General features: G+C 43.5%; 1 protein-coding gene across 2 annotated transcripts in view; it reads right to left on the bottom strand.

Moving 5' to 3' along the window:
• The window catches only part of LOC115328311 (myeloid differentiation primary response protein MyD88-B), a 38,222-nt gene that overhangs the window by 15,642 nt on the left and 3,810 nt on the right, over positions 1-18,770 (bottom strand). For both annotated transcript variants that reach the window (XM_040218853.2, XM_040218854.3), the window contains exons 2-3: positions 6,852-7,225; positions 4,671-4,718 (exon numbers count right to left, since the gene is read on the bottom strand). In XM_040218853.2, coding sequence (XP_040074787.1) covers positions 4,671-4,718; positions 6,852-7,209 — 406 coding nt within the window. In that variant the 5' untranslated portion in view covers positions 7,210-7,225. The remainder of the gene's footprint in view (positions 1-4,670; positions 4,719-6,851; positions 7,226-18,770) is intronic.

Below are 18,770 nucleotides of genomic sequence, written 5' to 3' on the forward strand. Positions count from 1 at the left end.
GAGCCCCTCTATGATAAAGTCAGTTTTCACAGTATAAAAGCATGCTATAAAAGAACATATACCAGTACCTCTAAAGCCTACACACATGTTACAAGCATAGTTTAACTGCTTCACCACATCCATATTTTTGCAGTCGGATGATACCAAAGACTTTGAACACCACTCAGTGTATCAAACCCTGCAAAACGTCCAGAAAGACAAGCTGGACACCTGTCCTTCCTTCGTCTTAGTAAAAAGTTTCTCGGCAGTCCAAATGACATTAATCTCGCCATCTTGTGATAGGATTCTGTGTTTCTGAGACTTTTTGAAGACAAATTTGAAAAGTTTTGCTTACGAGTTAGTTGCTTTTTTCCCATAAATTGTACTTAGCTTTCTAGAGTTCTTGCCTGCCTTTAGGGGGAGTGCAACGATTTTCGAGCTTTGGCCAATTAATTGCGAGAATTGGTCTATGTCGCCTCCACAAAAAAAAAAATAGAAAACCATTTTTTCTTGTGTGCGGAAATTTATATAATTAATAAAAAAAACTAAGCGAATTGAAGATTTAATTTTTACCGTCTTATGAGCAAGGAGCGCAGTGACGTCACTGGAAGTACCATGTTTGGTTTTATCTTTGGAGTTACCCCTCTACGATTGTCGACTTTTCAAGGTTCCATTCGGACACAACAGAGCACCGAACTCGCTTAGCATCGTCGAAGGTCGTGGCGAGGGACCAAGACAAAAGACAGTTCACCGCAGGAGAGATGCGAAGGGTTGTGGCAGAGAGGAAATGGTTTCGCTTCGCAATTCTCACTTTCGTTAAAATGGGTTTGACTGTATGTGCAAGCTAATATGCAACCAAGATAATGTTTCACTGGTTCTCATGAGTCAGCAGTCTGGATGATGCGTGTAATAGCCCTAGTTAACAAGGGTGGAAGGTTGGGCCAGTTGGTGATCCATAATTTCTAAAAAGTGCAACGAGACACGGACACTAGTTAAATCAAGAGCATTGAACATAACATATATCCAGCATCAGTGATAATCCCCAAAGGAACAATAGCAGAATGCTTTGCCCTCAAGATTGTCAGGTTTGGACAACTGGCTGCTGACATTGACTACTTCTGCAACTGAGTGCAGAAAACTTTTTCCAAGGCTGCACACTTTGATTTATTTGCCCATATTCATAATGATAGAAATTGCATATGAAATATGAGTGACAATTCGCTGAGCTGTACCAGTCTTCTTTCATTGAAAACGGAACCCTAGATTCAGTAATGGACGTTGCATTGAACCTTTTGTAGCAGGTTTTGTAGCAGGCAAAATATTAGTTTGGAGCAGCCACTGACATTTTTGCAGTGACACCAACATCTCTTTGTCCGTCACATGAAAATGAGGCTAAAGATCAGGGTAGATTCAATTTACAATGGGCATTTCAAAAATGGTTGAAAAATGAAGCATAGTGCAACACTTCAGTTGAGATAAAGCCCCCCTCTCCCTCCCTATTCTACACTCTGTACACCAAACTCAAGATACCAATTTCATAAACTGCAAAAATAACCTCCCACAAAAATTATGGAAACCTGCATTCGTGCTTTAAAAGTGCCATTGCACTTTAACAGCGTTTGAACCAGAGTCGAGTCAATGTTTGCTGCCCTTTCGATGGAACACTGCACAGGACTGCCTTGACAAACACATCTATTCAAATATGAACCCGCGGTTTTTCTCCTCTCTCGGCACAGCTTCTTGAAATTAGAGGTAAACCTATAGTCAAGATCAAGAATGTTGACCTGTAACAGTATTGAGCATAATTTCCGAGCTAAACGTTCTGACCCATGCACTCTCCCACATCAACTCTTGCTCCTAACACCCCGGTGGAAAGCAGTGAAACTCTAAACATGCGCACTATTGCAACCGTACAATGTAGCCGCGGCATGGAGGCATGTGGCAGATATAATAACTAATCAGGATTAAAAGATTCTGATTTAAAAAGAAAGAAAAAACAAGCACGACTAATGAACGCAGGTTGTTGGAACATCCCCTGCCTAACATATAGCTAGCCACAGTTAAACTTGAAAGATTTTGCTGCGGTGTAAATATTAACAATCACAAAGCTTCCCGATTTTTTTTTTATACATTAGGTGCACGCGTGCAATAGACCACTTTGAAGGTGTGTTTTTTGCCCAAGAGCGCGGATCAGCTCTGGCAAAGCAAGTCGCAAGCTTGCGCTGTCAGCTCTATGGGTATTGCTTCTCCGAAGTGCATTCGCGCCTGAGGAGAAGCGGACTCAAGGAAGCTAACCCGCAACAATCAACACTTCGAAAAGTATGAATGTTGTAGTTCATTTTTAAGAGAATATCAAATAGTTTATTATTTGAAACTACTATTCGAATATTTGCACCACCCTACTCTTCGCACACAGTACTTAGGCATCCTCCCCCCCCCCCCCCCCCAAAAAAAAAAAAAAAAAAAGTTTTTTTTTTTTTTTTTTTTTTTTTTTTTTTTTTTGTGGCATCGCCAAAAATGCCACGTGCCAGACACTTTCAGTTTCCTTTTCGAGAACAGCTCCCTTTTGGTGCAGACATGGGAACAAATTGTGCACATATACGGCGCTTGGGGCAGCATGTGGCAGGCTGTCCGTTCTGGTGCAGTTTGACGCAAATAGCACAGCACTGCCACCACTGCTTAATGAGGGTTAATCACAACTTTTATTTCTATTAAGGGAACAAGAAATCTGACAAACACAAAACTATGTCAGTTTCTCGACGCACTATTCCCCGTGGATTTCCAGGCACTATTGACGTCATTTTGGCTGCTCCCCGATTCATCTGGCGTAAAAAGAACTGGACTGCGTGATTGCGATCGGACGAATGTGTCCGTGTGACTAATCTGTCAGTGGCTGTCACCCTTCACTAAACTGTTGCCACCATTCGTACGCTTTTGTTCGTGACATTGCTTGTTCCCCATACTGCGCTTGCAATCGTCTGAAAAATTCCAGGTGGTTTAATTTTCTCCTTCACCAGAAATTGGATTATGCACCGCTGCTCCACAGCTACAGACACATTGGTCGCAGTCACAATAGCTGTAACTGCTGCATATACGTCACATGTCATTCCAGGCGCAGAAAATACAAAGATTATGTTATTGTCCTTTGCAAGTTTCATCATGCTACAGTTGTTCAGCGAGTTCTTACAGACAAAGTTCCGGTCAACCTTGAACGGTCGACCCTTGTATATATAGGGTGCCCCAAGTCACCCGGCTCGATCTAAAATGGACCGTAAAAATCGACGCCTGTACGTAGCAATCTAAACTTTTTGTCAAAGGTGTATTTCACAGGTCAGTTTTTTCTTGTAAAATTACAAAATGTAGCTCCCTTTCTGTAAAAAAAAATAGGACCAAAAAACTTGCCGGGGTCAACAGCGGGCGGCGACGCAGACGAACAAGTCGAGTTGCGAGGCACGCTTGGCGCTCGTATTGATAGATGGATCTACCTCCTTATCGAGACTGCTCGTGACCACCCGGATTTATTAAAATGAATATAATCTTTTTGTAATGTACCTTTGGTCAAGGGGGGATGGAAGGGTAAGCCAACCAAAATATTGATTTTGCAGTTTTAGTGTTAAAAAATGATATGCAGTCTGAGGAACCAAACCAGCAAGCGAACGAGCGTTCCAAGCCACTTAAATATGGCGCCGAAATCCGCTCTCCCTGGCCATTAACCATTATGGCGAATAAAATCTTTTTTTTTTTTTTTTCTCAAAATGAGATATTTGCAATTTTTGGAAATTTGATGTACCTTTACTAAGAAACTTATCCGATTACACTAAAACTTTTACAGCTTATAGTAAAATCTCTTGCCCAGTTTGAACCTAAACGTTTTAACAATTCACTATATTATAATGTAAAAAAAAATATATATATATATATATATAAAAGTTTACCTCTAATGACTCATGACTAAAAAGAACAATCTTTTTTTTCTTGCATGCTGCATCTTCAATTTTTTTTTTTTTTTAGGTTCAGTTTAAAGCCAGTATTATGTACAAGATATGTGCCAAAATAAATGAGCATCCTCTTTTTTGTTTAGAAAAGGTACATTAAAAACTGGAACTCAGCTTAAAATGTGACACTCTGTTACTAAAAATATAAAAAATGCTTTAGTAAAAAAGCAACAGAAAAGTAATCCCAAAGGTGTATCCAGTGAATACATAAAATTTCACAATAAAACATGCAGTACCTCTTGAGATACAAAATTAAAACCAAGATGACCCATATGCCCTACCCTACCCTACCCCATAAAAAATAAATGCGGACAATAAAAGCAATACTTAAAGTTAAAACTTCCAGCCTTTCCACTCTGGTGAAGAAGGAAGACCAGCGAAGCTGTACTACGGTGGGAATGAAGTAATGGCCGGCCGCAAGTCGTCTGCTTCCTTTCGCTGGTCGGCTACACCTTATGATGCTGCTCCCAACGCCATCTATCAATACGCGCACCAAACATGCCCTAAAACTCGACTCGGTCGCCTGTGTCACCGCCTTAGACTGCTACATGCAGGCGTCGATTTTTACGGTTCAGTTTAGATTGAGCCTGGTGATTTGGGACACCCTTAACAAAAGAAAAGAAACTAAACAGCTGTAAACATAAAAAATAGTTTAATTTAGGCAAAAGACCAGAAAAGCCAGTGTTTTAAACTTACCAGGCAGGTCACCAGAATGCTTATTCCTGAATAATTTGACATCATGATCTAGAAAAAGATAAAAAGAGGTGCATTAGTGCAGTTCTTGTACTAAATAGGAAGGCGGCCTTGCTGAAAAAATGGCATCTCACCAACATTTAGTCGCAACAAAACACAATTGCAGCTCAAATGGCACAGAGTAAAATTACCTAAAAAGGTTCTAAAATGTTGGGATCCAGAAACCTTCGGCAGTTCTGGCAAGGAAACCTGCCCCAGAATGTTTCCAGATTACACATCTTGGTTGCTGCATGCTTGTCACCCTTTAGTTATAACAATAAAAGAAGAATAATGAAACCGATTTTTTTATACGTTAAAAGGAAGCTGATGCATCAAGAAAAAGAAGTTAGTTAGGACCAGCCTACTGTCACTTTTTGCCTCCTGAATTTGGTTATTGCACTGAAATAGAGTGGGATCCAGTGGCATAGCCCTGGGGGAGGCTTAGGGGGGCTTCAGCCTCCCTCCCTCCCTCCCTCCCTCCCTCCCTCCCTCCCTCCCTCCCTCCCTTCCCTCCCCCCCCCCCCCCCCCCCCCCCCCCCCCAAATCCAGCCGACCCTAAATTATACAGATGCATTTTTGACCCCCCTCCCCACAACCCATGTCTCGGAACCCCCATCTCAGCGAGCCACCTCAGCTCCCCCACCAAAAACATTCCTGGCTATGCCACTGGTGAAATATAGGGTCAACAACTTTTATTTATAAAACAATTCAGCAGAGACACTTAAGACTGCTTACATGTAGGAGTGCAAAAGCATTCCTACATGCAGCACGTTCCTACAAGCAGCGCGCCACGTCTTTCTATCAAACACAACGCTGCGGCGGTGACATCACGCTCCGCCACTGCGCAGGCACGGCGAACCTTGCCGGCTTCACCACAGCTTCCATGATGAAGCATTGCGTTGCTGAGCTTTTCCGTGTTTTATTTGTGAAGCGCGTCCGCTTTGACCTTGACCTCACCTGCCAGCTTCCGTGACGAGGTATCTGCGTTGCTGTGCTTTTCTTTGTGTTTCATTTCCGAGGCGCGTCTGCTTTGACCACGAGCAGCTGCACGAGCTTCCGTGACAAAGCATCTGATATGAAGCATTGCAGCCAATTTAGGTGCTGTTTTTCGCGGTTACGGGTTTTTAGGTGCCGTTTTTCACGGTTACAGACGCCACCGGCTCCGTTCCATAGGACAGTTAATGCTTTTGCATTAAAAGAATGGCAGGAAATGCTGTAGGGCGTTAAGCAAACACCTATGCCTTTTTTATATGTTAGAAGCACCATTATCATCGGCATCTCGGAGCCAGCTGATCCAGCCAATGTACCTAGCAGTCACCTTTGCTACTTTTCCTTCTTTCTCTCCTCCACTAGCTGCTACTCTTGGCAGACAGCAGGGATGGAGCCACTCATTTTCATGATCACAAATTTCAAACAAACAGGAAAATTAATAGATTGTGTCCCTCACGCACAAACCAGCTCACATTTACAAGCAAAAAAGATAATCACGAGGGGAACAGGAAATCGAAGGAGAGTAGAAAGGGAATCGATAAGGAATCATGTCATGTCAAAGTGCTCCGGGAAGACAGGTACATTGAAGGGTGATTTCTGTGCTTCATTTTGATCGGATTAAGGTAAAAAGCTTCAAAAGTAATCTCCAATGTCATATGAAGGCATTACTTATATCAAGTTTTAACTTAAAAAAACAGGCTGTTGGCTTGCAGATGGAGTAGCCCTTTTTACAGAGGCTCTATAACCAAAAAGCAAAAGAGACATGGACTTATGTCTCTTATGTTTTTGCACAAACTACTTACAGGAAAACTATAGAAAATCTCTCGATTTCATTTATAAATGACAGATATGCCACAAGTGACGTTGGCTGTCTGATACGTTGATGCTGAAATTCTGCTGAGCCAACTCAGACAAGAGAAAAACCAAGCAGGCCCTCCAGGCTCTCAGTGATGTGTCAAATGCTGAGTGAGCTTTCGTAACCCTCAAGACTATTTCAAGCCTAGCCCAAGCTCCTAAACTGACATCTTTATTTGCCGCCCCTGTGACGAAGAGGTTTGTGCAGATTTAATTTTCATAGTATGCCGCAAAAAAATTTGCATCTGCATACTTTCCGTCCCCATTTGACCTGCAGCCTTCACGCTGCTTCCTTCTTACCTAGGTGTGGCATGACGTCGTCAATGACATCGAATCTCTCCAGCAGCTCCAGATTCTGGATGAGGAGATGCAGGGTGACCCTCTCCTTTCTGCTCTGTGCCACCCAGGCATCGATGAGAGCCTCCGTGGGGCTCTCCCCGCGCTGACCCATGAGTTCGACGCTGTCGCGATCAAAGCCGGCCAGGGCCGCCAGACCCCTCCAGTCCCGGTAGCCGTGTGGCCCGACCAGGATCTGGGTCACGTCCAGTCTGGAGCTGAGGATGGCGAGGCTCCGGAGGCCAATGACGGCCAGAGGAATGTCCACATCCGTTTCGGGGCCCAGTAGCGGCGACGCGAGATCCATTGCTGCCACTCGCATTCCAGCGCGGCCGAGGCTGCACAGAAAGCCGGCCGAGCCATAGGAAGAAGGTTGGTTTCAAGCCGCAGTAATATTAACCCGAGAAACGTCTCGGGTTAATATCCTTATGGTACACTTCCACCGGCTCACCTGAGCACAAACTCAATTTTGTTTCGAGGAAACAGAGGAATTACTGTTTTCACTTTGGCTAGCTAGTGCTCAGAACGAACACTTCACATCCGTAAAGCATGGAACAAGAATCGGGTCTCATTTGCACGTGCAGTTTTTTTCTTATTATTTATAATTCGAGATATAAACAATTTGGCATTTAAGCCAGCACGGAAGCGAAAGCACTAGACAGGAATGGCACAAAACGATTCACAAACAAAATATTCATATTTCGAAATTCAGGCGGAGTTCCCATCTAAATTTTTCGTATATTATTATATAGATCAGGGGGTCTGAATCATTCCTATGTGCGGTCCAGATAGCCAACTTCTGGAAGTTCAAGGGTCATTCAGTGATGTGATTGGCCTCAGCCGTTTTGGAGCACCTTTTGGAGCAGCCAAAACGGTGTTTTGGAGCAGCAAAAGTGGCCTTTGGAGCAGGCAAAACTGTGTTTCGGAGCAGCAAAAGTGGCTTTTGGAGCAGATATTCTTAAAAAAATAAACATATTCCTTTTAAGTGCTGGACGAACAAAGGACACTTCGCTCGCCCCAATAAACGAATTATGGTCAAGTTCGACCACCTGGGGGTCTTTCAACATGTAACTGAAATGCCAATGACATGACACATTTTACAATGCTTCAGTTAAATTATACATATATACGTAACATTATAGATAAATAAGAACCAAACTGCACATATTAAAATTGATTTGAAAATGACCAGCTTATTAGTAAATATCACAGCATTAGGTTGACTACCGTAGTTATCTAATAAATGGAAACTCTCTCCGACGGATGAAACACGTAACTACTGCAGTGCAATTCGAAATTGTACACAAGACAAAGGTGCATTAAGACTAGCGGGTGTTTTTCTTTTTGCTTTTCGAAAATTTCTACAAGGCTGCTGCAAGCCTCGCTTTGCCTTTGGCTCTGCTCTGTTTCACCTTATGATGTACCGGAGGAAAGGCTACAAGCGCGAGCTTCTTCCTCAGGGCACATCTCGGCGGCACAAGCTCTCGTGAAGTAAGGGCAGCTGCCAATGCTATGAGCTCGCGCTTCTAGCCTCCGCTGCGGTAAAACATAAGGTGAAACAGAGTATAGTAATGAATTCCCACTTTCAATGTTCCCAAAGAGACATTGAGACATTCCACAAGTGAACAGTGCTGTGGCCGCTGCCGAGCAATTCCGAAAAACCACTTGCCACCGTTTTACTGCTTCCCGACGTGCCAGATTTTTGTCAAAAGTAAGCAAACGTAAAACAATGGGTTGCAAGCGTCCCGGCTGGAGCCTCTGTCGTGCAGTCATGTTCGCATGCACATGAGGGCAACTTCTGCAGGCTTGCATTTGCACGTGCTTCGTCGCGCGAGCGGAGATGGCTGTTTGATCGAAACAGACACCATGCCACTCCGCTCCGTCGTCAACTGGTTCCAAAATTGTGCTCAAAACGTAATTGTTCAGCATACGACAAAAAACAGCAGTTCAGCAGCACGTGCTTGCCAGGCCGGCAGGCGAGGTACAAGCTAAGCACACAGAAAAAAGGGACCATCGCGAGTCAAGGTCAAAAAGTATACTTAGAGCGCTTTGTACAACGACTGAAGCACTGAAACGTCAACGCACGCCCGCGCCTATCGTTGAAATTTTTTTTTAAAAAGACGCGAGACGAGACACATGAACCGCATGAGCCACATGAACGACGGGAGCGTGAAACGAAAGGTGGCGGGAAAAACTACGCAAGGCCGGATGATCGACTGATACAGGGTACTTTTTGTTGGGCGGCCGCTTGCGCTACCTAGCCCATGCACGCTCAATTACGGTACTCAGTTTAGTTTCGGTTTTGAAAGACGACCAAAATTGGTCTTTTGGCGCAGGCTTGGCGCAGATTACCCATATCTTGGCAAAATGTAGCAGGATGTAGCAGGGTTAGCCCCTTGGCGCAGTTTGGCGCAATTGGCGCAGCAATCACATCACTGGTCATTGTAAGGGGAGAGAGAGGGTGGGGCAAAAAAGATGTGATGCAAAGAAAAACAACAGTGGAGCTTCACATTGCAAGGCAGCAACACCCAGGAATTTTCTGGAGAAGACATTTCAGACTATCCGCTTCTTGTAAACTCACCAATTTGCCAGGGGTATCTGCATTTTTTAATTGTTTTTATAACTACTTTGGATGCATATTCAATGTGATAACAAGGCTTAAACTGATGCCACCCAGAGAATGTGCCGGCAGTTTTCAATAAAACAAGACGGCACACTGTCGTTTCCATCGCTTAACTTTCTCCCCCCCCCCCCCCCCCCCCCCAAAAACAAAGGCTTCATATGACAATTTTTACTTTCCTTGCGATTGTTACGGAAGTATTAAAAAAATAAGACCCGCAATCAGTGTTATTTTCTGGCCACTTATGCATTGTTTCACCTTCAGACATGCAGCAGTGAAGGCACGAAGCCCAAGGTTATGGCTTTGGCAAGTTCAGCTAGGCGAGGCCCAGATTGTCGTAGAGGTTGACATGAGAAACAGATGGGAAGCAAAGATGAAGACGAAACAGTGGTCACGAAAATGAACGGATCGACGACGCAAAACCCTTAAGGTAATTATGATGCACGCCATTTCTTGCGCTCCAGACATGGGAGCTCGCAGCTGTGGAATGCTTCTGGACCGCGGCGCAGCCAGTTGCGGGCCGTGTGATTGAGACTCCTGACATAGATGCGTGGAGCTAGATTTTGAGATATATATTTTGTCTGAGACAGAGGGCTAACAGTGTTTTTTATTGCTTCAAACAGTACTAATTTAAGAAAAATGACAATAGTCATATTTGAAGACAACATTACTAGGCATGCAAGCTGGTTGTTATTTGACGTACTAGAACCCTCTGCAAGGTGGACACGCCACCTTCAGCTGGCACCACTTTCAATTTTTGAGACAAACTTTCGAGACAAATTGTGTAGCTGCGTTTGAGTCGTGTTTGTTGTCATTTTTTGCCTTCGTTTCGAGTTTTAGTATGTCGAATATTCACATATTTTTAGAATACAAAATAATCGTTGCTGAGGTGTAATTTTTTTTTCCTCACCAAAGGTGAAGATTGCCTTCTTAGATTACAAAAATTTATGTCAACTAAATAACAAAATAAAAAAGGTACAAAGCACATTTAATTTGGGGCCTAAAGCTTTTATGTTTATTACACCAGTATTAGAAGTACTTCAAGGTCAACATGTTGGACATCTTTTAGCATTGCCACAATTGTTTTGAAGCAAGCTCACTATTGGGGCAAGAGTGGGTAATTTGGTTAAATATTGCGACAAGTTCCCCAATCTGCGTCCAAAGTTGGTAAATACTGGGACAATCTTGGTATGACTGGCCAATATTCCCAATATTTCCCAGCGTGTACCTGAAATTGGTAAACATTAGGACAATCTTGGTATAGACAGTAGTGATGCAAAACTATCGATAAATCGACTATCGATACTATCAATAGTTTTTCCAAAACTATCGATAGTGTCGCAGAACTATCAATAGTACTATCGATAGTTTTTCGATAGTCGACATCGATAGTACTATCGATAGTTTTTCAATAGTTGACTATCGATAGTACTATCGATAGTTTTTCGATAGTTGACTATCGATAGTACTATCGATAGTTTTTCGATAGTCGACTATTGATAGTACTATCAATAGTTTTTCGATAGTCGACTATCGGTGGTACTATTGATAGTTTTTCGATAGTCGACATCGATAGTACTATCGATAGTTTTTCGATAGTCGACATCGATAGTACTATCAATAGTTTTTCGATAGTTGACTATCGATAGTGCTATCGATAGTTTTTCTATAGTCGACTATTGATAGTACTATCAATAGTTTTTCAATAGTCGACTATCAGTCCGTACTATTGACAGTTTTTCGATAGTCGACCATCGATAGTACTATCGATAGTTTTTCGATAATCGACTATCGATAGTTCTGCGACCTTATTGATAGTTTTATTATTATCGGTGGTCAGATTTCTTGCGACTATCGATACTATCGATAGAACTATAGATAGTTTTGCACCACTAGAGCGAACACAGTTGCCGCACCGCCGCTCGACTCCCTTCCTCTTCTCTTTGCCCAAATTCCCGTCTTCAGCATCACTGAAAGCTGAACCAAAGTCGGGATGGTATGTGCTTGGGCTAATTGGTGTCCCATTTGAAAAAATAAAGCGAGAAAAAGAGAAGAGGGAGCGGCGAAAACTACAAGTGTCGCATAACTATTGATAGTAAACCGTCGACAGTATACTATCAATAGGTTTCCGATAGTCGACTATTGATAATTTTCCCGATAGTCGATTAAAGATAATTTTCCGATAGTCGACTATCCATGGTACTATCTATAGCTTTCCGATAGTTGACTACCAATAGTAGTATCGATAGTCGACTATCGATAGTACAATCAATAGATTTTCGATAGTCGACTATCCATAGTTTTTCGATAGTCGACTATCGATGGTACTATCGATAGTTTTTCTATAGTCGACTATCGATAGTTCTGCGACATTATTGAAAGTTTTATTACTATCGGTAGTCAGATTTCTGGTGACTATCGATAGTATTATCGATAGTTTCGCATTACTGGAGCAAACACAATTGCCGCACCGCCGCTCGCCTCCCTTCCTCTTCTCTTCGCCCTAACTCCCGTCTTCAGCATCACTGAAAGCTGAACCAAAGTTGGGATGGTAAGTGCTTGGGCTAGTTGGGTATCCCATTTGAAAAAATAAAGCGACAAACAGAGAAAAGGGAGCCACACAAACTACTAGTGTCGCAAAACTATCGATAGTCGACTATCGTAGTTTTACGATAGTCGACTATCGAAAGTACTATCGATAGTGTTTCGATAGTCGACTATCGATGGTTTTTCGATAGCCGACTATCGATGGTACTATCCATAGTTTTTCAATAGTCGACTATTGATAGTTTTTCGATAGTCAACTCTCGATAGTTTTTTGATAGTCGACTGTCGATAGTTTTTCTATAGTCGACTATCGATAGTTTTTCGATAGTCGACTAATGATAGTACAATCAATAGTTTTTTTATTATCGATAGTCAGATTTCTGGCGACTATCAATACTATCGACAGTACTATCGATAGTTTTGCACCACTAATAGACAGCCAATATGACCTCACTGTGTGCCCAATATTGGCACATATCGGAGCAATGTTGGCATGGCTGGCCGGTAGAGTACCAATATTTCCCAGTGTGCACCCAATATTCGTAAGTGTTGTGGCTCGGTGGCTGTGCTGCGACACAGTCAACTAATCCACTCGCTTTCGCTATGCAGGTGTTTTCCCCCGTCATCACCCGTGTGCTACTTCCTGCTCTACTGATTGCCTTCCCCAGCGTCACCTCGGAATGTGTGCCTACGTACTGTGGACGCGATACCAGTGATTGCCATCTGTCCTCCCTCTGCGTGACGGCACGTGTGGCAACGCCTTCGATCGGAAACTACACCCTCGACCCAGCACAAGGAACACCATCACCATCATCAACGGACCCAGCCATGTCAACTATAAAGCTACGACAGCTACCCGCGCGGCTCTGTGGGCTCGGTGGCTGTGCTGCGACACAGTCAACTAATCCACTCGCTTTCGCTATGCAGGTGTTTTCCCCCGTCATCACCCGTGTGCTACTTCCTGCTCTACCGATTGCCTTCCCCAGCGTCACCTCGGAATGTGTGCCTACGTACTGTGGACGCGATACCGGTGATTGCCATCTGTCCTCCCTCTGCGTGACGGCACGTGTGGCAACGCCTTCGATCGGAAACTACACCCTCGACCCAGCACAAGGAACACCATCACCATCATCAACGGACCCAGCCATGTCAACTATAAAGCTACGACAGCTACCCGCGCGGCTCTGTGGGCTCGGTGGCTGTGCTGCGACACAGTCAACTAATCCACTCGCTTTCGCTATGCAGGTTAGTAAACCGTATGTTATTTATTCTAAAAAATCAAGTGATTACTTTCTCGTACAGCTGCCGAGCCCGCAGTGTTGTGTGTCTCTTGCCATTGAGTGCGTTGAAGTCATGCATTCCTTGTTAGTGGTATTGTTGTCTGGCGACGTAAGACCAACCCGGGACCTACGGAAGCTATACTTGTTGAATTAAAAAAACTGTCTGTCGGGCAGGCTCAGATAATTTCCCAGGTACAAGACCTCAAAGCCCAACTGCAAACTACGGACAGAAATATAGCCAACCTGAATGAGCGAATGGCTGAACTAGAGGTTCATTACAAAAAAATTGACACCTTGCAATCGGACCTCGAGACGGCACGCGCTGATACCGCTCACACATCCCATATGGTTTTAGAGATGAACGCCCGAATGGACGATGCTGAAAACCGCTCACGAAGAAACAATTTAATATTTTACGGCGTTCCTGATCCCGTCCCACATGAGACTTCTGTCCAGTCCGAAGAAAAAATAATTAAGTTATGCTCTGATCATCTCCACGTGACGCTTGAACCTACAGATATAGAGCGAGCTCACCGTCTCGGCCGTCACACAAACGGACGCTGTCGCCCATTAATCGTGAAACTAACTTTTTTTAAAACCAAGGAGGTCATTCTTTCGAACGGCCGTAAGTTAAAGGGCACCGTCTTTAGCATTGGCGGAGATTTCTCGCGCCCCGTCCAAAACGCCTGGAAGCAATTAGTTACATTTGCTAAAAACAAGGCAGTCCCATTCTCGCTACGCTACAAAACATTATTCATTGGCAAACAACGTTATATGTTTGACGAATTGTCACAAACTGTCAAAGAAATTGCATAACAATCACCAATCTATCAACGACCAATAAACCGCCCTCAATCCACCCCTCGTGTAAATACTTCCTTATCTGTTATCTTTACCAACATACGGAGCTTCCTTTCAAAGCGGGATCTTGTATCTAATCTCGTGTCGTCATCCAGCAGCAATATATTACTACTAACTGAAACATGGTTAACTGCCGACGTCACTGATGAAGAAGTCCTTGCTGACTTGCCAAATTTTCAAATCTTTCGAAATGATCGGAAAGGCGCACGAGGTGGAGGTGTACTCATCGCCGTTAGCCAACAGTTGTCCTGTTCTCTCATTACCATTCCCTCTGATATTGAAGCATTGTGGCTCATATGTCGGGCTTCTCCGCAAACAGTTGTACTGGGCATCTGCTACAGACCACCAAATTATAGCACCGAATTTTCCCGTAAACTAAACGACCTACTATGTCAACTTTCTGCAGAGTCCCCAAATGCACGAATTCTCCTTTTTGGTGACTTTAATTTCCCAAATATTAATTGGATTGACCCATCACCCTTAACTGTAAGCAACTCAGAAGAAAAAGAATTCATTGAGGTTTGTCTCAATTTTAATCTCACCCAGCTGGTAACAGAACCAACGCGCGTCGCTCGCGAATCTGCAAATATTTTAGATCTCATATTAACCAATCAACCTGACAGTCTATCATCCATAAACTACCTTCGAGAGATTAGTGACCACAAAGTTATTCATGCTGTCTTTGAGCTTACTCCTGCAAAACGTCATATCGAAAAGAAAACAATTCGCCTGTACGATAAAGGAAATTATGAAACTATAAATAACGAGCTGAACACCTTTTTTCCAGTTTTTGAAGCAACATTTCACCACCAGTCAATTCATGAAAATTGGTTGATTTTTAAAAATAAGTTAAACGAGCTAGCAAATAATTTCATCCCCTTGTTCAGTTTCCACGCAGATCAACATAAACCGTGGTTCACTAAAAGCCTCAAAAGATTAAAAAACAGAAAAAAACGTCTTTTCCGCTCAGCCAAGCTGTCGGCTGGCCCTAGTGCATGGGAAAAATACTACGCGGCTGAGGATGCATATTTAACCGCAATCCGAAACGCCAAGTACTCTTTTTTCCACGTGGACCTACCAAATATGTTGATTAAAAACGCCCAAAAATTCTGGCAAGTGATAAACCCTCAGCAAAAGCGTACTGTTGCCATTATCAATGAATTGGGCGAACCTGTGAATGATGCTGAATGTGCGAACGTTTTCAACACCGCGTTTTCATCGGTTTTCACTGCAGAATCTGATGTGTCATTTACAATGCTCCCTGCAAACACCGAGTATCCAATGTCTCCCGTCACTTTTTTTGCTGATGGTATTGCGTCAGTAATTGATAACATTAAACTGTCATCATCAGCCGGCGTAGACGAAATTAATTCCAAATTTCTAAAAAATACTAAACACATCTCTGCAGCATATTTGTCCTTGTTATTCTCTCAGTCACTTTCTACAGGTAACATTCCGGAAGACTGGAAGGTGGGAAAGGTCGTTCCCGTCTACAAATCAGGTAATAAAGAATCCCCATTAAACTACCGCCCCATCTCTCTAACGAGCGTGCCTTGTAAAATCATGGAACACGTCATTTTTTCTCAAGTCATGCATTTTCTGGACTCGATCGACTTCTTCCATCCTTCGCAGCACGGCTTTCGTAACGGATTCTCCTGCGAAACTCAGTTAGCCCCCTTTCTTCATGATCTGCACATTAACCTCGACTCTAACATACAAACTGATGCCATATTTTTAGATTTTTCAAAAGCATTTGACAAAGTACCTCATCAGCGCTTGCTACTAAAACTTGCTCAGTTGAACTTAGACCATAATATCTTACGATGGATCAAAGAATTTCTTAACAACCGCTCCCAATCTGCCCCCTAGTTAACAACCAGTCTTCTAATCTCATCCCAGTCACATCGGGCGTCCCCCAAGGGTCTGTTCTTGGTCCGCTTTTATTTTTAATATATATTAATGATTTACCGCAACATTTATCCTGTAATATTCGCATGTTTGCAGATGACTGCGTCATCTACCATTCCATCACTAACGTATCGGACCAATCTGCTCTCCAAAACGACCTTAACCGTGTGCTGCAATGGTGCGACCGTTGGTTAATGTCACTTAACTCTACTAAATGTAAAGTTATGTCCTTTCACCGCCGCCGCAATCCCCTTTTCTTTCCCTATACCATCACTACCACCCCCGTAGAATTAACCGAATCATATAAATACCTTGGTGTCACCCTTTGCAGCGATTTATCTTGGCGTACGCATATTACTAACATTACCTCATCTGCTAACAAAACCCTGGGATTCCTTAAACGCCAACTACGCCACGCCCCTCAGGAAGTAAGACTACTCGCCTACAAATCACTAATAAGATCAAAGCTTGAATATGCATCCGCCGTCTGGGACACTCACCAAGTATACCTCATCAACGCAATCGAAGCAGTCCAAAATCGCGCAACTAGATTTATTCATTCTTCATACTCGTACCATACCAGCGTATCACCCCTGAAAGCTGAATCAGGTTTACTTAGTCTCGCTTGTCGTCGCCGCATCGCTACCCTCTGTTTGTTTCACAAGTTATTCAATTCCCCCCTCTGTATCTCACCTTACATTGTACCTCCCACACGCATATCTCACCGCACCAGTCATCCTCTCCAGGTTGCTCGCCCACGCGCTCGCACTGTCACTTTTTCTGCGTCATTCTTCCCCCGAGCAGCTCCAGACTGGAACGGCCTTCCCCACCACATTGCTGCCATCACCTGCCCATCAATCTTCTTCGAAAATGTTACCAATCATCTCTCATCCTGAAGACCAGCACCTATGTTTGATTATTTTTGTAACCCCACCCCTTATGTAATACCCCCTAAAAGGGGGTCTTTAAGGTAATAAAAAAAAAAAATCCTGATATAGATGGCTAATATTACCAACATGGCCTCACTATATACCCAATACTCACAAATATTGGGACAATATTGGTATAGCTGGCCAAGGTAGACCCATCAGAGAAAAAAGCGCCACCTGTCGTACGCAACAGCAACTAGTGGCAGCCGCCATGCTGCAGGATGGTGCGCACCGCTGCATACGCTGCGTTGGCCATAGTCGCTAGTCAATTCCTGCCCACGATGCCAACGTACTGCTGCGTACCCCTCTGTAAGCAGAGTGGGTATCTGGACAAGTCTGGCATTAAGGTACGCATTCGTAAATGTACTCGTTATCGGTTGACGGCGGCGTAGCCGCGCAAACGTTTCCCTCCTGAAGTGCAAAAACGGAACACGAACCGTTCCTACGCTACGCTCCTTGGGTGTTTGAGTCAGGTGTTTTTAATCTCACTTTGTTGCGTTTAAAGGTAGAGTTTTCAAGTTTCAGCTAGTTTGAAGAAATCAAAGCGTCAAATACAAATATAATGTTGCTCGTGGTATCGCTTGTGGACGTGACAGCTTCGCGAGCGCCTGGCTTCAGGTATGCACGAGCTCGCGGTGCTTCAAGCTTGCGCGTGTAAATTATATGTTAGGTACGCATGAAGCCATACGACCTGACGCTTTAACCTGCCTGTAGCGCAGACATCTGTGCAGCGCATGCTTTATGCAAAGCAACATGCACGCGCTTGCAACTTCTGCTTCACTGCAAAATTTGTTGCTCTACAATTCAACTCTAAAATCCCCCTCAAGAAAAAGGAACTCGACGTATCAAGTAGGAACTTGCGTCGAATACGTCCTTTACTATTTGAATTTGCGCATTGAAATTTTAAGTCTTAATTCCAAGTAGAAAACAATAAAAAATATATGCCTCCAAAAGGTCCGTTTTTTTTGTTGTTTTTTTTAGTTTGTTTTGTACTTGAAGTAGAGGTTTAGATTTTTATTGAGTAAATGGCACAACTAAAGTATGCATTTGAGGCAACTTTCAACTTGATACTCAGTTGCTGATTTCTGACGGGCCATTAATTGTAGCTTTGTAGCTTCAATTTTGAGACACTCAAAAATAAGTGGCTCAATGTGTCAAGTTGAAACTTACCTCAAATACATATTTTACTAGTCCCATTGACACATTGCCACGCCCTACCATGCGCAAGTAAAGATGGCGTTTCATGCTCGCGTGACCACTGTCTATGTTAAAGGCTGAATCTCATCTGAGCGATTTGACGAGAGACGAGTCGAGCGACGGCACAAGCGACGAAAGTCGGCTATGAGGGACGAAATGTTTCACTGTCACTTGTCGCGTCGCTTGGTTGGGGGTTTCTAGAAAACGACGCTCATCGCCTTGATCGCTCGCTCGTCGCTTTTATGCGGTGTGCTCCATCGCTCGACTGTCCGGGCGACAGCGAAGCGGGACCCCTGCGCCTGTTTTGTCGCACATCCGGAGAGTACTGGCGACCTCTAACTACAGCCCGTAAATTATAACCGGTTCCTATAATTTTCTGATGCATATTAACACATGTTTGATGTTGTAACTACAAAGATCTTAGTAATTACTTTTTTCTTGAGTAGTTGGTCTTTATGGAGGTGGCGACCACGAACCCCTCAACGAGGAAGTTGTAACTTCTGTCGAATTGTTGCGAGTCCGATCGGTTCTTGAAAAAGCG

This window comes from Ixodes scapularis, unplaced genomic scaffold, assembly GCF_016920785.2.
Source record: "Ixodes scapularis isolate PalLabHiFi unplaced genomic scaffold, ASM1692078v2 PGA_scaffold1__304_contigs__length_218370807, whole genome shotgun sequence".
NCBI lineage: Eukaryota > Metazoa > Arthropoda > Arachnida > Ixodida > Ixodidae > Ixodes > Ixodes scapularis.